Source organism: Esox lucius, chromosome 13, assembly GCF_011004845.1.
Source record: "Esox lucius isolate fEsoLuc1 chromosome 13, fEsoLuc1.pri, whole genome shotgun sequence".
In the NCBI taxonomy this organism is placed as follows: domain Eukaryota; kingdom Metazoa; phylum Chordata; class Actinopteri; order Esociformes; family Esocidae; genus Esox; species Esox lucius.
The window spans coordinates 27,933,812-27,949,443 of record NC_047581.1 but is presented as its reverse complement, the minus strand read 5'-3'; the positions used below and the strand labels follow the sequence as shown (position 1 = coordinate 27,949,443).

At 39.4% G+C, this 15,632-nt stretch overlaps 1 protein-coding gene across 1 annotated transcript; it reads left to right on the top strand.

Moving 5' to 3' along the window:
- The first annotated feature begins 992 nt into the window (after positions 1-992).
- Positions 993-15,439, top strand: gda (guanine deaminase). The gene is made up of 14 exons (XM_010876869.5): positions 993-1,182; positions 2,676-2,764; positions 2,887-3,058; positions 3,661-3,748; positions 4,678-4,783; positions 7,801-7,828; positions 8,923-9,030; positions 9,216-9,323; positions 9,909-10,006; positions 11,463-11,530; positions 11,994-12,140; positions 12,628-12,749; positions 13,210-13,237; positions 13,386-15,439. Exons 1-14 carry the CDS (start codon positions 1,054-1,056, stop codon positions 13,454-13,456), a joined length of 1,362 nt encoding a protein of 453 aa, XP_010875171.1. The 5' UTR covers positions 993-1,053; the 3' UTR covers positions 13,457-15,439.
- The last annotated feature ends 193 nt before the right edge of the window (positions 15,440-15,632 follow it).

Genomic DNA, 15,632 nt, shown 5'->3' with positions numbered 1-15,632 from the left:
GCAATTATAACTTCAGGGATAAAGCAATTATTATTATTATTAATACACTGCCCTGCATAACCCCTCTATTGTTTAGTTGACCCTTTTTGGGGTTCTCTGAGCTCATGATCCTCCAAAAAAATATACTATTTGCCAGCTCTGCAAGGGCTATGTCAAAATAAGTTTTTTATTCACCACAATATGGAGTTGTGTATTAAAGAAATATACAAAATAAAAACTGTATCTTGTTTATGTCAAAGGTATCACCTTCAATAAAAACACTAGTAATATCATGCACAGGTCAACTTATAGCAGCTGTAGAATATGCCCAATGATGATGGACAGTGTATATATTTTTAGGACCCAATTTGGAAGATCCATAAAAATCCTGTTCTCTCCCTTAGGTACTGAGGTGATAATGCTGGTTAACCTAATTACGCTTTTAAAACAGAGGTGGGGTATATTATTCATGACATTCATATGTCCCCCTTACATTTGTTTCTTACCTGAGTCCACACGAGGTGTGGGAGGCGACTTCACCTGTCACGACGTCTACGCAGTCATTCTAAAGAATGTAAACATGTCTTTCGCCTACGTCAAACACTGTAGCGGGTGAGGAGTGTATTTCGCGCCTATGACAAATATGAATGTGCTATTTCTGATAATTGAGTTGTTGCTGTATAGCCTACTCTTTAAAACAACTGATATTAACAAATAAATACAGCAAAGTTTTATGATTTTGTTTGCGCCCCCATAAGAATTTGTTGTAGTAGCTAAATACCTGTAAATAATCGATGAAAATTATGAATGTGCCATTTCTGAGCACAATAAACTGTTTCTGTAGACTCCTTAATAAAACAGATATAAAGGCAGCATTGGCGACCGCTTTAGAGTTTGTTTTAGTAAAGACGTAAAATAAATCCGGACTATGACTACCGCGCCGACGCACGCTTATTGGCCAATCGAAGTGTGCCCCCAGGTGAGTCCCTCTGGGCGCTCCAGATTTCCGCCCACTTGCCAGAATGAAACCCTGAAGCAATTCAATGTCACAATCAAACTGGCAACTTTTGGAACATGTCTTGCTCTAACAACTCTCTTGTGAATATTGCCCATGTCTACAGAGGGACATTTGTGCACTCCACATACAACACAGCGTTGGAGATTTTGGAGGACAGGCTTCTGGGGGTAGATGCGGATGGAAAGGTATGTTAGATGCGAACCGAAACAATGGAACCGAAACAGTTTTTTCATGTTTATTATGAGCAGCGTAAGTTGTCTGTGTATTCCCAAAAAAGGAATGCTCTGTAATGTAATGGTCTTTTGTACCTTGAAATATAATTTAAATGTTAGACTATATTTTGCCGGAGTGTACATAGGCTACATGTAACAGTAAGCTGTCACAGATGTCTTCCAGGAGAGAATATGCATTGTCATGTGGCTAGCCCTTTGGGCTACACAAATAAACTTCATCCAATTTTATGAAAACAAGTAGGGGAGACCGGGGATGGTTGGAACATTTTGGACATTTCTGTCTGTATCTTGAAGCCCTTTTAAGCCAGTGCATTCCAAATGGTATACAAAGTAGTTACGTGTCTGCTATTAGATGGCGTAGCTGTTATATCTGTGACACAAACATAAAATGTGTAGTTTAGTCTCAAACACAAGGAGTGAAATGTTACAATTCACCCCATAGCCTGGGTTAGTTGTAACATACCCTGGGGTGAAATGTAACATTATGATATACCCTGGGGTGAGTTGTAACATTATAAAAAAAAATATGATTACAAAAATGTATATAGAAAGCTTTTATTCAAAACTTCATTTACTTTTTAACAATTGGTGTGTGTGTGTGAAATATGTTAGTTACTGTCAGTCATAGTAGTAAGACATTTGAACATAATACATTTGAACTAAATGAGCATTACTGAGTATTAGTTTGTGTGTTTGTGCTTGTTTGTTACCGTCAGTCTAGGCATACTGAAAAAAAAAGAAACGTATATAGGCCTACAACAGAAATGTTGCATATAGTAGGTTGTAACATTTTAATTGTTGTTACAACTAACCCAGACTCTTATTGTTACAACTAACCCAGACTTCTATAGTCATAAACTAGCTTATCTTACAGCTACCTCTCCTACATTTATACAACCCAGAATGTTTGTTACATTAGTTTTATACCAGAAAGTCTGGTACAAAGGTAGTCCATCTGATGCCACACCTTGTTGTACATTGTTTGTCATTACATAATCAAAACCACTTGCTGTCATATACTTGGAATGTCGTGTTTCCTAATATGCGGTGCCATCTGGACCAACATAAATACAAGAAATAAATACATAATATTTAAATATATTTTCCTATTTCCTAATATATATTTAATATATTAAATGAGAAATGCTATTTGATGTGGCACCACATAGTAGGAATGAGCCATCTAACTGAGTTATAACAGTGATTATACTAACAGTTTACAAAGCACATGGAAACCACATATTACACACCCAGCCTGAAATGAGCAGTTTAAAATATATTCCAAAACAGTCCCGGAATGCATCTTTTATTTCCCCTGATGTTACAATAGATCAATAACATATGGATAAATTATATTTGAAGGAACTCATTGTTCAGTGTAGATTACTCCATGTTTCTATCTTGCACTAATAATCAACATCTGTCTCTGGTTCTCATGTTGATAGATTGCCTTCATTGAGAGTGGGCGGGAAGTGGACAGCCTTTCACAGAAGTGGGGTTTTGAGGCCTCGGCTGTTACACATCTTGGACAGCAGTGAGTGAAGAAGAGTCCTTCCCATAGCAATAACATCCACCCACAACTCTTTCCGTCTGCATGTGAACGAATGCACGCAAGTTTTGATACTAAAGCCCATTTGATGTTGCCATTATCTGCAGTGAGTTCTTCATGCCAGGGATGGTGGACACCCACATCCATGCGTCTCAGTACAGCTTTGCAGGCACAGCCCTGGACATGCCCCTGCTACAGTGGCTGAAGAAATATACTTTCCCAGAGGAGGCCCGCTTCAAAGACCTGGGGTTTGCCTCCAACGTCTATACCCATGTTGTGGTGAGCATGTCTGGGACAAACTAACACGCATTGTACCCAATAGGTCATCAGCGTTGTGTTCACTTGGCACCGAGCACAATAGAATACACTGAAACTGGGAGAGACTTCCTGGATTGCTATTGTAAAGAAATCCTCTCACAATGTTTTAAAACAAAATGCACTAGTAGAAATCCAATTTTCATAGATGATCTATCAATTCTCATCCCTAATGCCTATCTAACATGTTCATAGGACAATGGACAGGCCAGAGCAACACATTTTGATCCTGTGCATTTCTGTCACTTTATTTTAATTCACTGCTGCGGAGAGAGAGTGTGGTCAAACTATTGTCATTGGTTGGATGTTGGGACAAAGCACTGCCGTAAACCAACTGTTATGGCCCTTAGCTAAATGTTAAATGAATAGTTAATATCTTTTATGCTTTAGCCAGCCGAAGATAGTTAACTTTGGTGAACATTTCGTGACGTTTTGAAAGTCCATGTAGGACATTGGGATGAAAAATCGGATGAAATCCAGATACATTATTCCAAGGCAGATGACTTTGCAGTGAAAGTCCTGTGTAGTACGGGGCTGAATACTAACACAAGCGTTATCGATTTCAGAAAAGAACCCTGAGGAATGGTACCACCACTGCTTGTTACTTTGCCACAATACACACTGATGCTTCTCTCCTGCTGGGCCAAATTGCAAGTAAGAAAATATACATAGTAACCCATTAACATGCACTCACACGTTACTGCTATACTTGTACATTTGTATTGTGATTTAAGAGAGAGGGGTTGTACGTTTAACTTTGACCTTTTGCATGTGGTCTCCCCTCCTGTGGGTAACCCTGGTGATTATTACATAAGTATAGTAAATTGTTGAGAAGAAAATGGATAGAGGAAGAGCAGCTTGTGTAATATAATGACAGTTCATTGGAAGTTATCTAACTGACTGCAAACATTAACTTCAGTCACATATTGCACAAGGTTTCCTGGAATACACAGATACAGACACACACCATGTAAAATGATATCAATCCCTTTTGAAAAGGAATAGAACTGTTAAGATATAAATATAGTTGGCTGACCATGGATTCAAACCAGTCACCTTCACAGTCTATCACTGGAATCACTAGAATATTATGAAACTTGTTTATTTATTTACAACGTATTTACAGCATAATGCACAGTTACATTTTTCTTCTTTATTTTATTTGTGTCACTTGTGGTAGATTTCTTTCTTCCATCTAATTGGTTATAGATATTATTTTTCATGTGGGCTTTCAATAACCTGCATAACTACAACATGATTGGTTCCATAGAGATTACTTTTTCAGCATAAAAAGCAACACATAATTAATTACTGCACATCAAAGGTACTTTTTCACCTATGTTTTCATTTACAGGATAAAACATCAAAGGTTCCACTTCCACTTTTTTTTGAATCAACACCAAGTATTTTAAATGCAGCTACAGTGTTCACTGTGTGTATCTGCATATCACTGAATGAGACAACGTTTTTTTCATTTTAATAACATGCTTTAGCTTATAACTCCACACTGATAGTCTCGACCAAGTCAAGGTGTGTGTTTTGACCAGTTCGGTGAGCTTTGCCTTTATTTATTTTCATTGCAGATGATTTTGGACAGCGTGCCCTTGTGGGGAAGGTGTGCATGGACAGAAACAGCTTCCTCCGAGAATACAAAGAAACCTTGGAAGAGTCCCAACAGGAAACCACCAGGTATGTGTTAGGTAATAACACGGGCAAGGCTGTGTAAAACAATGCAGACCTGAGCCCGGTTTCCGAAAGCACTAAGATGACAGTGATAAGGAACACAGTTTAGGGCAATAATGAAACTGAACAGGTGTCTGTGCTCCAAATGAGAGAGAGGGTGTTGGATCTCACTCTCCAGCTGCATGTGTGCTGGACAAAAAGAAGTGTGGTAATCAGGGGAAGTAAAATTGTGAAATTAATGTTGCTTGTATGACCAATTTCTGGGAAGCTTTGAAATTTGTGTTGAGTTGTGGTTTTCCCATGGTATTGCGAGTGACGGTCTCAGCAGAAGCCTCCTCTAGGTTGTTCTCATGAATGGATCTTAACAGAGACAGGGCCGTCTTACCAGTGTGAAGCTCAGTGTGGCGGTACAGAGTGGTCAGCTCAGACTTCAACTTTTCCTCGTTTCCTAGAGGCCATAGTTTCACTGCAGAGTCAAGCTCAGATGTAGGAAATGACAGGACAAATTGTGGGAAGAGCAAGCTGTCAACCAGCTTGGCAGCGATCAGGTGGTCACTTTGTGAAAACCTCTGCTCCACCTGGGAGATGACTGTGTCGCATGCCTCCTTCATCACCGCCGCTGTGTTAGTTATTCGTAGGCATTCGCCTTGAAACGGGTGAACGCACTGCCAATCCCAGATGCATCGATGCTCCGTTTTTTGCAGAGTGTTGTATAAACATCAAAAAAATAAATCCAGCAGCTGCAGAAAGGCTCGGCCCTAGAGTTGTTTTGACAGGCAGTATGCCTCAATTATGGTGGCCTCATCCCATCCTGGTTGTGTGCGTATGTCCTGCATACACAGGAGCAGCGCAGCCCGCACCATCATAAGTCTGAGCTATCAGCTTTTCTCCCAGCTTCAGTGGTTCCAGCACACCCTTACATACATACAGTCTAACTGTCAGGCTTCGAAGAAATGAGGAGCAGGAAACGTGGAGTCGCGTAGCTTACTGTCTTTTAATGACGGCGTAGCACAACAATGCTCACAATGGCGAGACAATAACACACAAAGACCAGGGGAGCAGAGGGAACATATGTACTGGGGGGAATGATTGTAAATGAGGACCGGGTGTGCTAAACAAGACAACAGGTGAGATTAACTGATGGGATGGGCGGTGGTGTCAGAAGGCTGGTAACGTCGACCTCTGGAGCCTGCCTGCTGCAGGTGGAGGAGGGGCAGTAGAGGGCGTTGTCGTCACACTAACAGTTCGTTTTGTACAGTGCTAGATGTCCCTTTGAAGATGGGGTGAGCGTCATAGTGCCTCTGAAGTCTCAAATCGCCCTCCACCTGTTTGTTATGCTTCAAAAACCACTCCATGTTAAATTCGCGGTTACTTTTACCAGCAGTTTGAGTGATGATAATATCCCGTGGCTGATGGGCACCAAGTCGCTTTACTTCAAGTTTATCCTCCAAATTAAGGGTTTCAAACCGGTGCTCGAGTATGATATCCACTTTATTCATTTTCTCAAGTTCTGTCATTTGTGAAGCTAACAAGCTAGCTAAGACAATCTACCCTCCTCGCTCTTCTTGGCGACTAATGTTGGCGCCAGACCGACAGACAGCCAATCAGGTCTGAAATATGAAATGACGCTGTAGTGGGGCTACCGGCTGTCAGCCCCACTTGGCATCTAATTTGTGTCATCTAAATTGATCACACTAATATTCTGAGCATGTGTATTCATATTTTCACATGTACAATGTACATTGCATTAAGAAGAGAGGGGCTAGCCCCACATTCACGCTTAGCCTATGGCCTACTACTGTGAACTCGAATCGGCAGAATGCAGTCTGAAGCAGCAAGGCAGGGACTAATGAGCATGAAATTAAATCCCAACACAAATGATTTGCAATTTAGGAAGATGCTATATTCATAGATAATAAATTATTGGAAGTAATCTTCGAGAAATAAAAATAACATAATTTTGTTGCAGTTCTTTCTGTTGTCCCTAATGACCAGTCGCTGTATCTTGGCTGCGTCCTTACTAAGAAAGCTTACTAATAGTCTGTTTCTTGTTTTTCATCCACTGTATGGCCTGGTATATTCAACAACTTGGTTACTGAGGATTGATCAGTAACACATTACTTATTATGTTTGAATAGGAAAATTCTTAATTTGTTTGTAACATATGGCTGTTACCACACAGTCAAGACTGTATTAGCTTATATACAAACACATAAACATCTAATTAATGGCTAATAGGTGTTCCTTAAAATCAAGGGTTACTCGTATCCTGCCCCACCATGCATTAGGGTTGTTTTCACCTGAAAGCAAAAATTTATGTGACAGCCAAAAGACCAGTGGCAATAGAAGGAAATCATAAGGAACGTACCTTATTTGGTCAGAAATATATTTTTTACATTGTTAAACACAAACGTTTAAACAAGCAAGCACACAACAATAGATCAAAAGCAGGCACATTCCTCCTAAAGAACAATTTCAAGGAATGCTTTAAAATAAGGACACAAAGCATTTGAGACCAAGCTATTACTGCAGCTCTTTCCACTTCCATGGGCCTTTCAAATTGATGGTGGTTTTATTTATCTCGGATGCTTCCTTGGTGTTTCGTATTACTGTCCAACCATGTGGTGTTGTGCTGTATGTATTGTTTACATACTGAGAGGCCGGTCCTTCCTTTTCATACAAGATGCAATGATGAGTTCTATGTTTTTCGTTTTACACTTGTGTGCTAATAATGCATTTACATTTCAGTCATTTAGCAGAGGTGTTTCCCTAAGGCGATTTGCAGTAGCAGTTATGGTCAACTGTCTTCAACAAGGACAAAATGACAGACATTTTACCTTTTCACTCTGGGATTCAATCTAACAACCTTTTGGTTAGTGGTCAGATCCTCTGACTGTTATGGGTTCTGTTGATAATTACAGCTGAGCAGTCTCTCAACTCCTACCAGTAATGTCTGGTCATTTAGCATTCTTTTGGAAATACGAACAAAAAATGATCTTAATTATTGTTTTGTCTTCCTCTAGGTTCATTGGTGAGCTCTTGAGGAAAAGGGTAAGACCAATTTTAACTCTAATACAGTATTTTTTTAGCATTCACTTTCAAACTTGGAATTTCATTGCTATCTGACATATGCTGGTATGATTTCACCTACAGATTAATCTCAAATAAACATAATTTTACACATCCAGACCAGGTTTAGAAAATACAATTACTTCTAAGGAATCCAAAGTGAAAACAAGTGGCAAAACAATAGTTACACAACTAAAGTCAGAATTGACTTAATATTTTTTTTAAATCATCTTCAGACCCAACCCACTCTCATATAAAGAGTACTGGCCTCACTATCCCTCTGCATGAGAAAAATAGTTGCTTGGACACACATGAATGGTTTGTTGATTTACCTAAGGCAGGGGTGTCCAAACTATTCCACGGAGGGCCGTGTGTCTGCAGGTTTTCGCTCTCTCCTTGTACTTGATTGACTAATTAGGTTACTAATTGGTTAGTTTCTACCCTCAGCTGGTTGTTTAGGTGTGAACTGGGAACCAATTTATAGGAAAAACCAAAAGCCTGCAGACACACGTCCCTCTGTGGAATGGTTTGGACACCCCTGACCTAGGCCTGTACATAGATAGGGAAAAAGGTTTTCAATTTCTCTGCCTGTTGAGCATGGAATAAGCTTTAAAGACTCCTGAAACTATAAAAGCTTGTCCCTTTTAAATAGATGATGTGGTCACATAATCTTCTTTTAAAGTCTCCTTCCAGCTAAAAAGTCCCACCTTGTAAGCCAATCATTGGTTTAGAAGACATAATAAGAGTGACAACCATTTATCCCATTGAATCAGAGCAGGGCATCTCCCTTCCCAAACAAACTGCTGTGCAGCTCAACTTTATTTGGATTGGGATTGATGGGGTTTTGTCTAATTGTCACGATTTGTGTTTCATGCTCTCATTACGTCAGACACTTCTTATGCAACTGTTGTCAAGGTCTCTCTTGAACAAAACATTCGTAACCTCAACGAGATCAGTCTCGATACATGAATAAAATATACTTAATGTACTGTAGGTACAAGATCTCTTCACACAAAACTAATATCTCATAAACACATATATGTTCAGAGGTAACAGTGTTTTCCTGTCCTGTGCAGTATCCGCTTGTCAGGCCAGTGGTGACCCCGCGCTTTGCCCCATCCTGCTCTGCCATGTTGCTGGACCACCTGGGAGAAATCGCCCAGAACAACCACCTTCACATCCAGGTTAACCCTAGCAACTGGTTGCCAAGCATCCAAGTCAGGATCCCATGGGAGTGTTGCTTTGTTGTTAATACATCTCTGTCTCTCCCTAGCCCCTTCTATGGCTCTCTCCCACTCTGTTGATTTCATACACACAGATAATCCCCTGACGATTCAGGCACCTCATTGCTAATATATGTGATCCACAGAGTCACATTAGTGAGACAAAGGAGGAAGTGAAACTGGTGAAGGAACTATTTCCAGACTGTTCCTCCTACACAGACGTTTACCACAAGCACAATCTTCTCACAGACAAGGTTAGCCCCACATACACACACGCAGATGCATGCACGTACACATACACATACACACACACACAGACTGTTTTTTGTGAAATGTGGGGACCAGAAAAACAAAATTCCATGCTCCCTTGCCCTAACCTTAACCCTAACCTTAACCCTAACCCTAACCTTAACCTAACCCTAACCTTAACCTCAATAAAGTAACATTTATGGCTAAACTTTACCTAGATGTAATGCCTAACCTTAACCCTAAACTTAACCAACAATGCCTGGACCTTAAAGAAACCCCAATTCTAAGTCTAAAGTTAATTGTAAGTTTGACCCTAAAACTAAACCCTGAGACAGAAAATGACTTTTGAAATGTGGGGACATGAAAAATGTCCCCACAAGTCACATTGTTCAGGTTTTAGTATAGTTATGGGGACAAAATGTCCTGACAAGTCACAAAAACAAACACATGCACGCATGCACATACACGCACACACACACACACACACACACAAAGGTGATCGTTATTAGGATTAAGATGTTGATGATGTCTGTTGATGATGATGACTATTGATAAAGATGATGATTGTGATTGTGATGATGGGGGTTCAGACAGTGATGGCTCACGGTTGTCATTTGACTGATGAAGAGCTGAAGCTGTTCAGAGAGACAGGGGCATCCATCGCTCACTGTCCCAATTCAAACATATCGTAAGTGTTTTGTTTGTTACCCACCATAAGGGTATATGTACCTCTTTACATCACGTCACATTCCCTTTTTTACAAACGTGTGTATAAATATATAGGGGAAAAAGAGTTAAACTGTCTTCTATTTTTTATCTGACAAGATTTGGGTGCGTTTTGTTGCCATCTGATTACTGAATCAGCTTGCTTGTTCTGGGCGAACTATAGCCTTAAAAGACATGTCAATGGAAATTAGTCATGTTAGGATTGACTGTACTTGTCTGTTTCAGCATTACATTTATTTTTTTTATCCAAGATAATCAAACCACTAAATCAAACCATGCTTCCACTGTGACATTTGAGAATATTGGGTGACCAAGAAATATAATTGAAATGACACAGTTGAATATCCACATCTTTCGTTATTGGTTTCAGTTCAGGTTTGGATTTCATGGTTTGATTTGTTCCAAATACAATGCTTTCGGATATATTCTAGTTTATTTTGAATCAGCAATTCTAAAATTGACTGCAAATAATTTTTATGGTTTCAGTAAATTAACTAGTTCTGTCTACTCGTGTATAATATGTATTACCCTTAATGCAATGCAACATGTCCAGCTAGGTTTGACTGATTATGGTGCATCATTCAGAAAAGTTGTTTGATTTGATTTTGATGGAGTGAGGTGGGATAAAATTATCAGTCTTAAAAGCATTTTGCTTTTTATTCCAATCAATGGGAACCAGGAATTGAAATGAATGACAACCAAAATAGGTGTAGACTTTAAGAGTGTGATTTCTACAGGAGCACAGATTACTTTTGGAATAGCAGATATTAAGAAGGGAGCTATTGGGTTGGGCGTCTAAAAGGGACTAGTCAATAAGTTATTGAATGAATGAATAATGAGTTCAAAGGGGAGCTGGTGACAAAGCAGATGGCCGTCTGGTTAATTACATCAAATATATTTAAGAGCATTTCAGCAGCAAGTCTTTCACCTACAATGCCATAGTAGAGGATTGGCAGATTTGGTCATATTGACTAGTGTATTCTAGGCAGTGTGGGTCAAGGTTGCCTTGTTTCTGAACAATAAAGCAATCAGTTCTGGATTTCAATTCTCCACTTCAGAATGAAGGTGGGTGATAAGTGTTAAGCTACGTACCAACGTGTTTGTAGGTGTCAACATACTCAGACCTAGTCAGGTTCAGCTAGGCTCCGACTGATGAACATTTCGTCATGTTGGTCTTATGGAGTAGATGAATGACAAAGAAAAAAATGTATATTGGCAATTTTTAGCCCTTTCCCCAGCATCTTGTTAGAGATTGACATGATGTTGATGAGGAAAATGTTCAATACACTCTAGTCTATATTACAGAAAATGTGACATGTAAATCCATGGGTTAGGATTTTGAACACAGGAGTGACAATATCATGTCATCGTTCAGGTTAGCCCTGCCCATCTCCCTGCTCTTCTGTCTTTCTCTGCAGATTGTGCAGTGGAATGCTGGATGTCCGCAGAGTTCTGAACAAGGAGGTAAAGCTGGGGCTGGGCACAGGTGAGTGTGTGGCAAAACTAGAAAACCAAACAATGCACCATTATATTGTTTTTAGCCTGCATTTACTGTCCCTGAATTGTCCGTATCTCAAATCTGTAACTAAATCTCGGGAGATTCTCAGTTATATAACCTATAATAAAATACTGCACATATTTAATCAAACTAAAAACTATAGTCTTTAAATGGCACAGAATATATTAGCTAAATTAAATAAGAGGCCTATTCATATTCTTCAAATTTGTGTTTTATCTTCATTAGGATTTTTGATGATTCAAATAGAGAACCTCCATAGAACCTGATAATAAACTGGTTTGAGTATGGGAAAACGCGAAACGCTTATCTGTTTAATCACACAGATGGGTGTCATTTTAAGAAACAGTGTCCTTATTCCCCCCTACTGTCTCTGTGTTTAACAAAAGGTATCGTTTTATCTGTGTATCTGCATGTGCCTGTGTGTCTGTAGATGTGGCCGGAGGCTACTCTCCCTCTATGCTAGATGCTGTGCGGAAAACACTGGCCACCTCTAAAGCTTTGACCATCCTGAACCCTGAGTACCAGACCCTCACCTTCGAGGAGGTCTTCAGACTGGCCACACTGGGGGGCAGCCAGGGTAGGAACTGATTGATTTGTTACATGATGATTTATGAAATGGCCCTGATGCATGTATAAAACCACTCTTAACTTGACTGAGGTTTGTAAGTAAAGGATAACATAAGATACCTTAGAGATACATCTGAATAAATCAGTCAGATACATTGATTTTATGAAGCCCTTTTACATTAGTAGTTCTCACAAAGTGCTTTTAAAGACGCCCGCCTGAAACCCCAAAGAGTGTGAAGGCGTGCTCAGTCACCACTCCCATGACCACCTCGGTTAGCTTTGCAGGAGCAATAGCTACCAGAGCGTGTTGCTGGAGGGCTATGAGACCAGGAATTCCCTGCTGATGACCTGTTTCTCCTCCTCAGGCAATGTTGGCCAAGCAGTTCTATTTTGGCCTTCACTACAGTCAAAAAACTTAATGTAACCAAACATCAAACCGTTTTTACGTGTTTATTTAATTCTTGGCCTTAGTTCTGGAATGATTGTTTGGTTTGTAGCCCTGTCCCTGGATGAGCAGACAGGAAACTTTGAGGTGGGGAAAGACTTTGACGCGCTGCGGGTGAACACATCTGTGGTGGGAGGACCCATTGACCTCATCATTCACGGGGAGGAACCTAAGGTAGGAAAAAATACCAGAAAACTTTGACCAATCTGTTGCGCCTCTTGGCTTAACATGGTGTTGAAACCTCAATGCTGTTATCTGTTGAGTCCATCTTTATGTACAGTGACTCTCCTGCAAAAGGCTGAGCAAAAGGCCTGTATGAAATAAAACAAGACAGTCAATGAGATGTATTTTACGGCAAAAAATATGTGAAAAGAGAATCATTTTATACTAATAAAGTTGCTCAAAGAAAACTTTTGGGGGTAATATTTTACTCAAAAAGATAGCCATTAATTGTGTATTTTTTATTTCATCGAATGTGCCAATACTTTCAGATCTAAACCAGGCTCAGATATTCAAGCCAAGTCATACTAAACGTGTGACTTGAATCAGACGTGTGACTTGAATCAGGATTCTAGGACAGTTCAGGAAGTTACTTCCTTATCATAACAAACATTTTGATTCCATGTAATTTCAGGTACTACTGGAAAAGTTCTTGAATTTGGGTAAGATTTCCATTTCAGTGCCTCTCACGAAAGGTTGCATGTTTTCAGACTATGATGGATTGTACCGCGATGTGTCATGAATACATTATTGCAAATTCAGGTGTTGTGTTTTTTCCATCCTTGCCCCGCTCTTCTCCTCCTCCATCAGGGGATGATCGGAACATTGTGGAGGTATATGTGGCGGGGAGGAGAGTGGTCCCATTTGTAGAGAAGCCATAGTTTGGGGATTTTCTGCTGGCTTGTTGTCATCTGTCCTAGTCAGAACTCTACAAGAAAAGAGTCAGTCACCTCCCCAAACAAAAACTGCAAAAAAAATATACTTAACAATAAGCACTTTTTTATTCAGGTACTGAATATGTACTTCTTACGACTGTAATATGTGTTGGTGTCAAACTATGCAGAGTCATTTAATTTTATTGAAATGATAATATTTAACATTTGAGACATTTGGCTAGCTGCTATGTTCAGGGACTAAAATTACTTTTCCGCTTGCCAGCTCAGGATTGGATCTAGTCAGATGCTGTACCACTATGCTAACTACTGTCTGCCTGCTGCCCCTGATAACTAACCAGCAAATGAGCTTAGCTTATTTTAGTGTAACAGTGGCTCTTTTCATTTGATTGGATGATGCAGAGGAATGGTTACTGGGCAGAGTTTCTAACATCAGCCTGTGAGGTTGCAGTGCCTGCCAGATGCATTCCAGGGCAACTAGAGGATGCAATATGCAGTAATGGCCTTAGTATTTTGATAGCGTTAAGTTAATTGTGTTATTAATAGTGGAATAGTACTCTGTACTCCAGCACACTGGATTTGAAATAAAACCACGACGAAAAGGTTAAATTGCAGACTGTCAGTTGTAATTTCAGAGTATTTGCATAAACCATGAACTGTGTCGGAATTACAGCTCTTTTAATACAGTCTTCCCATAATCTTAAATAATACATCATTTTAAAGGCATTTTAAGGCATTTTGTTGAATCTGAGCAGACAAGATGTTTCTGTACACTTCAGAATTCATCCTACTGATACCGTCAGGAGTTACATCAGCAATGAAGTGAGCCAGTTTCAGTGGCAGCCAAACATACCCAAAAACATAACTCCCCTCCATTTGCCAGTTTCTGTTTATTCTCCACACTTTCTTCTTGTCATCACTCTGGTACATTTAATTAATATCTGCCTCATCTGTCCACAATATCCTTTTTGCTATTCAACTGCATCATTATTCCTTATCTTGTGCAATTAATGTAATGTCAGAATTTTATTGTGAAAGGCTCATATAGCAGTTTAAACATATTTGTATATGCTTTCAAATACTTTAGTGAGTTATTGTCTGGTACAGTTAAAACAAGAATTCACCAGTGAAGAGCACACTTCTCCAGTGCCAGTGGCCATCCCAGGCATTTGGTCACTGTAGCCAGTTACAAGGTTAAACCTGCAGACAGGTCTAAATCCTGGTGGGATGACATTCTTATGAGCTTCCCCCTAAGATCATTTCTGAAAGATTGTTGCAGAAATTCTGTGGAAATTCTTCCTCAAAATTTTGAGACATAATGTTGTGTGACAAACCTGCATATTTTAGTTTTACCTTTTACTGTGCCCAGCAAAAGGTTCACCCGTGTAATGATGATAATTCATCACAAATGTCAGGTGTGTGGACTGACTTGGCAATGATGAAATGCTAAATAATAAGGATGTACACGTGTGCAAACACTTTGGGGAAAATATGCTGTTTGTGCTTATGGAAAATGTATGGTATCTTTTATTTCAGCTCATGAAACATGGGAAAACCCTTTACATGTTTTGTTTATATTTTTGTTCAGTTTAGATGACAAATGTATTGTGTTTGGTAATACGAAAAGTGAGGTTTTTGTGTATTGTACTCTACTGTGGGATTTTGTGTGTTACTGAGATTTCTAACAACAACATTTTGATTATCTGTTTGGAATTCTGTACTATGAGTTGCAAGAATGTACCACATAGTTGTGAAATATTGCCAAAGCAAGGTTTGTGTATCTCGACTGGTTGGTCCAAATCATATGTCAACTGTGTTATGTAATTAGCTATGCTTGCAGATAAGGGAAGTTCCCAACTGTCAATTATTCTTAGTCTAGTATTGCCATGCAAGTGATTACAGCTCTAGTCACCACTGAGCTGTGCATCTTTTATCTGTTTGTCACACAATAAACCATTCATCTACTGACAACGCTTTTTGGAATTTCGTAACTCTATGTCAAAAGAGTAAGTTCGCATCTATTACACCAACGTGTCCTTTACTAACACTATCTCAGTTCTGTTTATTGAGTAATGAAGCTCACTGATACAGAAATTAATTGACTTGAACGGCTTAATTGGGCCAAAGATACATAGCAAATTAAGTTTTCAATATTCTAATAATA

Excerpts from the sequence above, each read along its gene's own strand:
- gda (XM_010876869.5), top strand. The coding sequence starts at position 1,054 with ATGTCTTGCTCTAACAACTCTCTTGTGAATATTGCCCATGTCTACAGA. Across the intron at positions 2,765-2,886 it reads GTTACACATCTTGGACAGCA|TGAGTTCTTCATGCCAGGGA; the intron begins GTGAGTGAAGAA and ends CATTATCTGCAG. Across the intron at positions 9,324-9,908 it reads ACAATCTTCTCACAGACAAG|ACAGTGATGGCTCACGGTTG; the intron begins GTTAGCCCCACA and ends ATGGGGGTTCAG.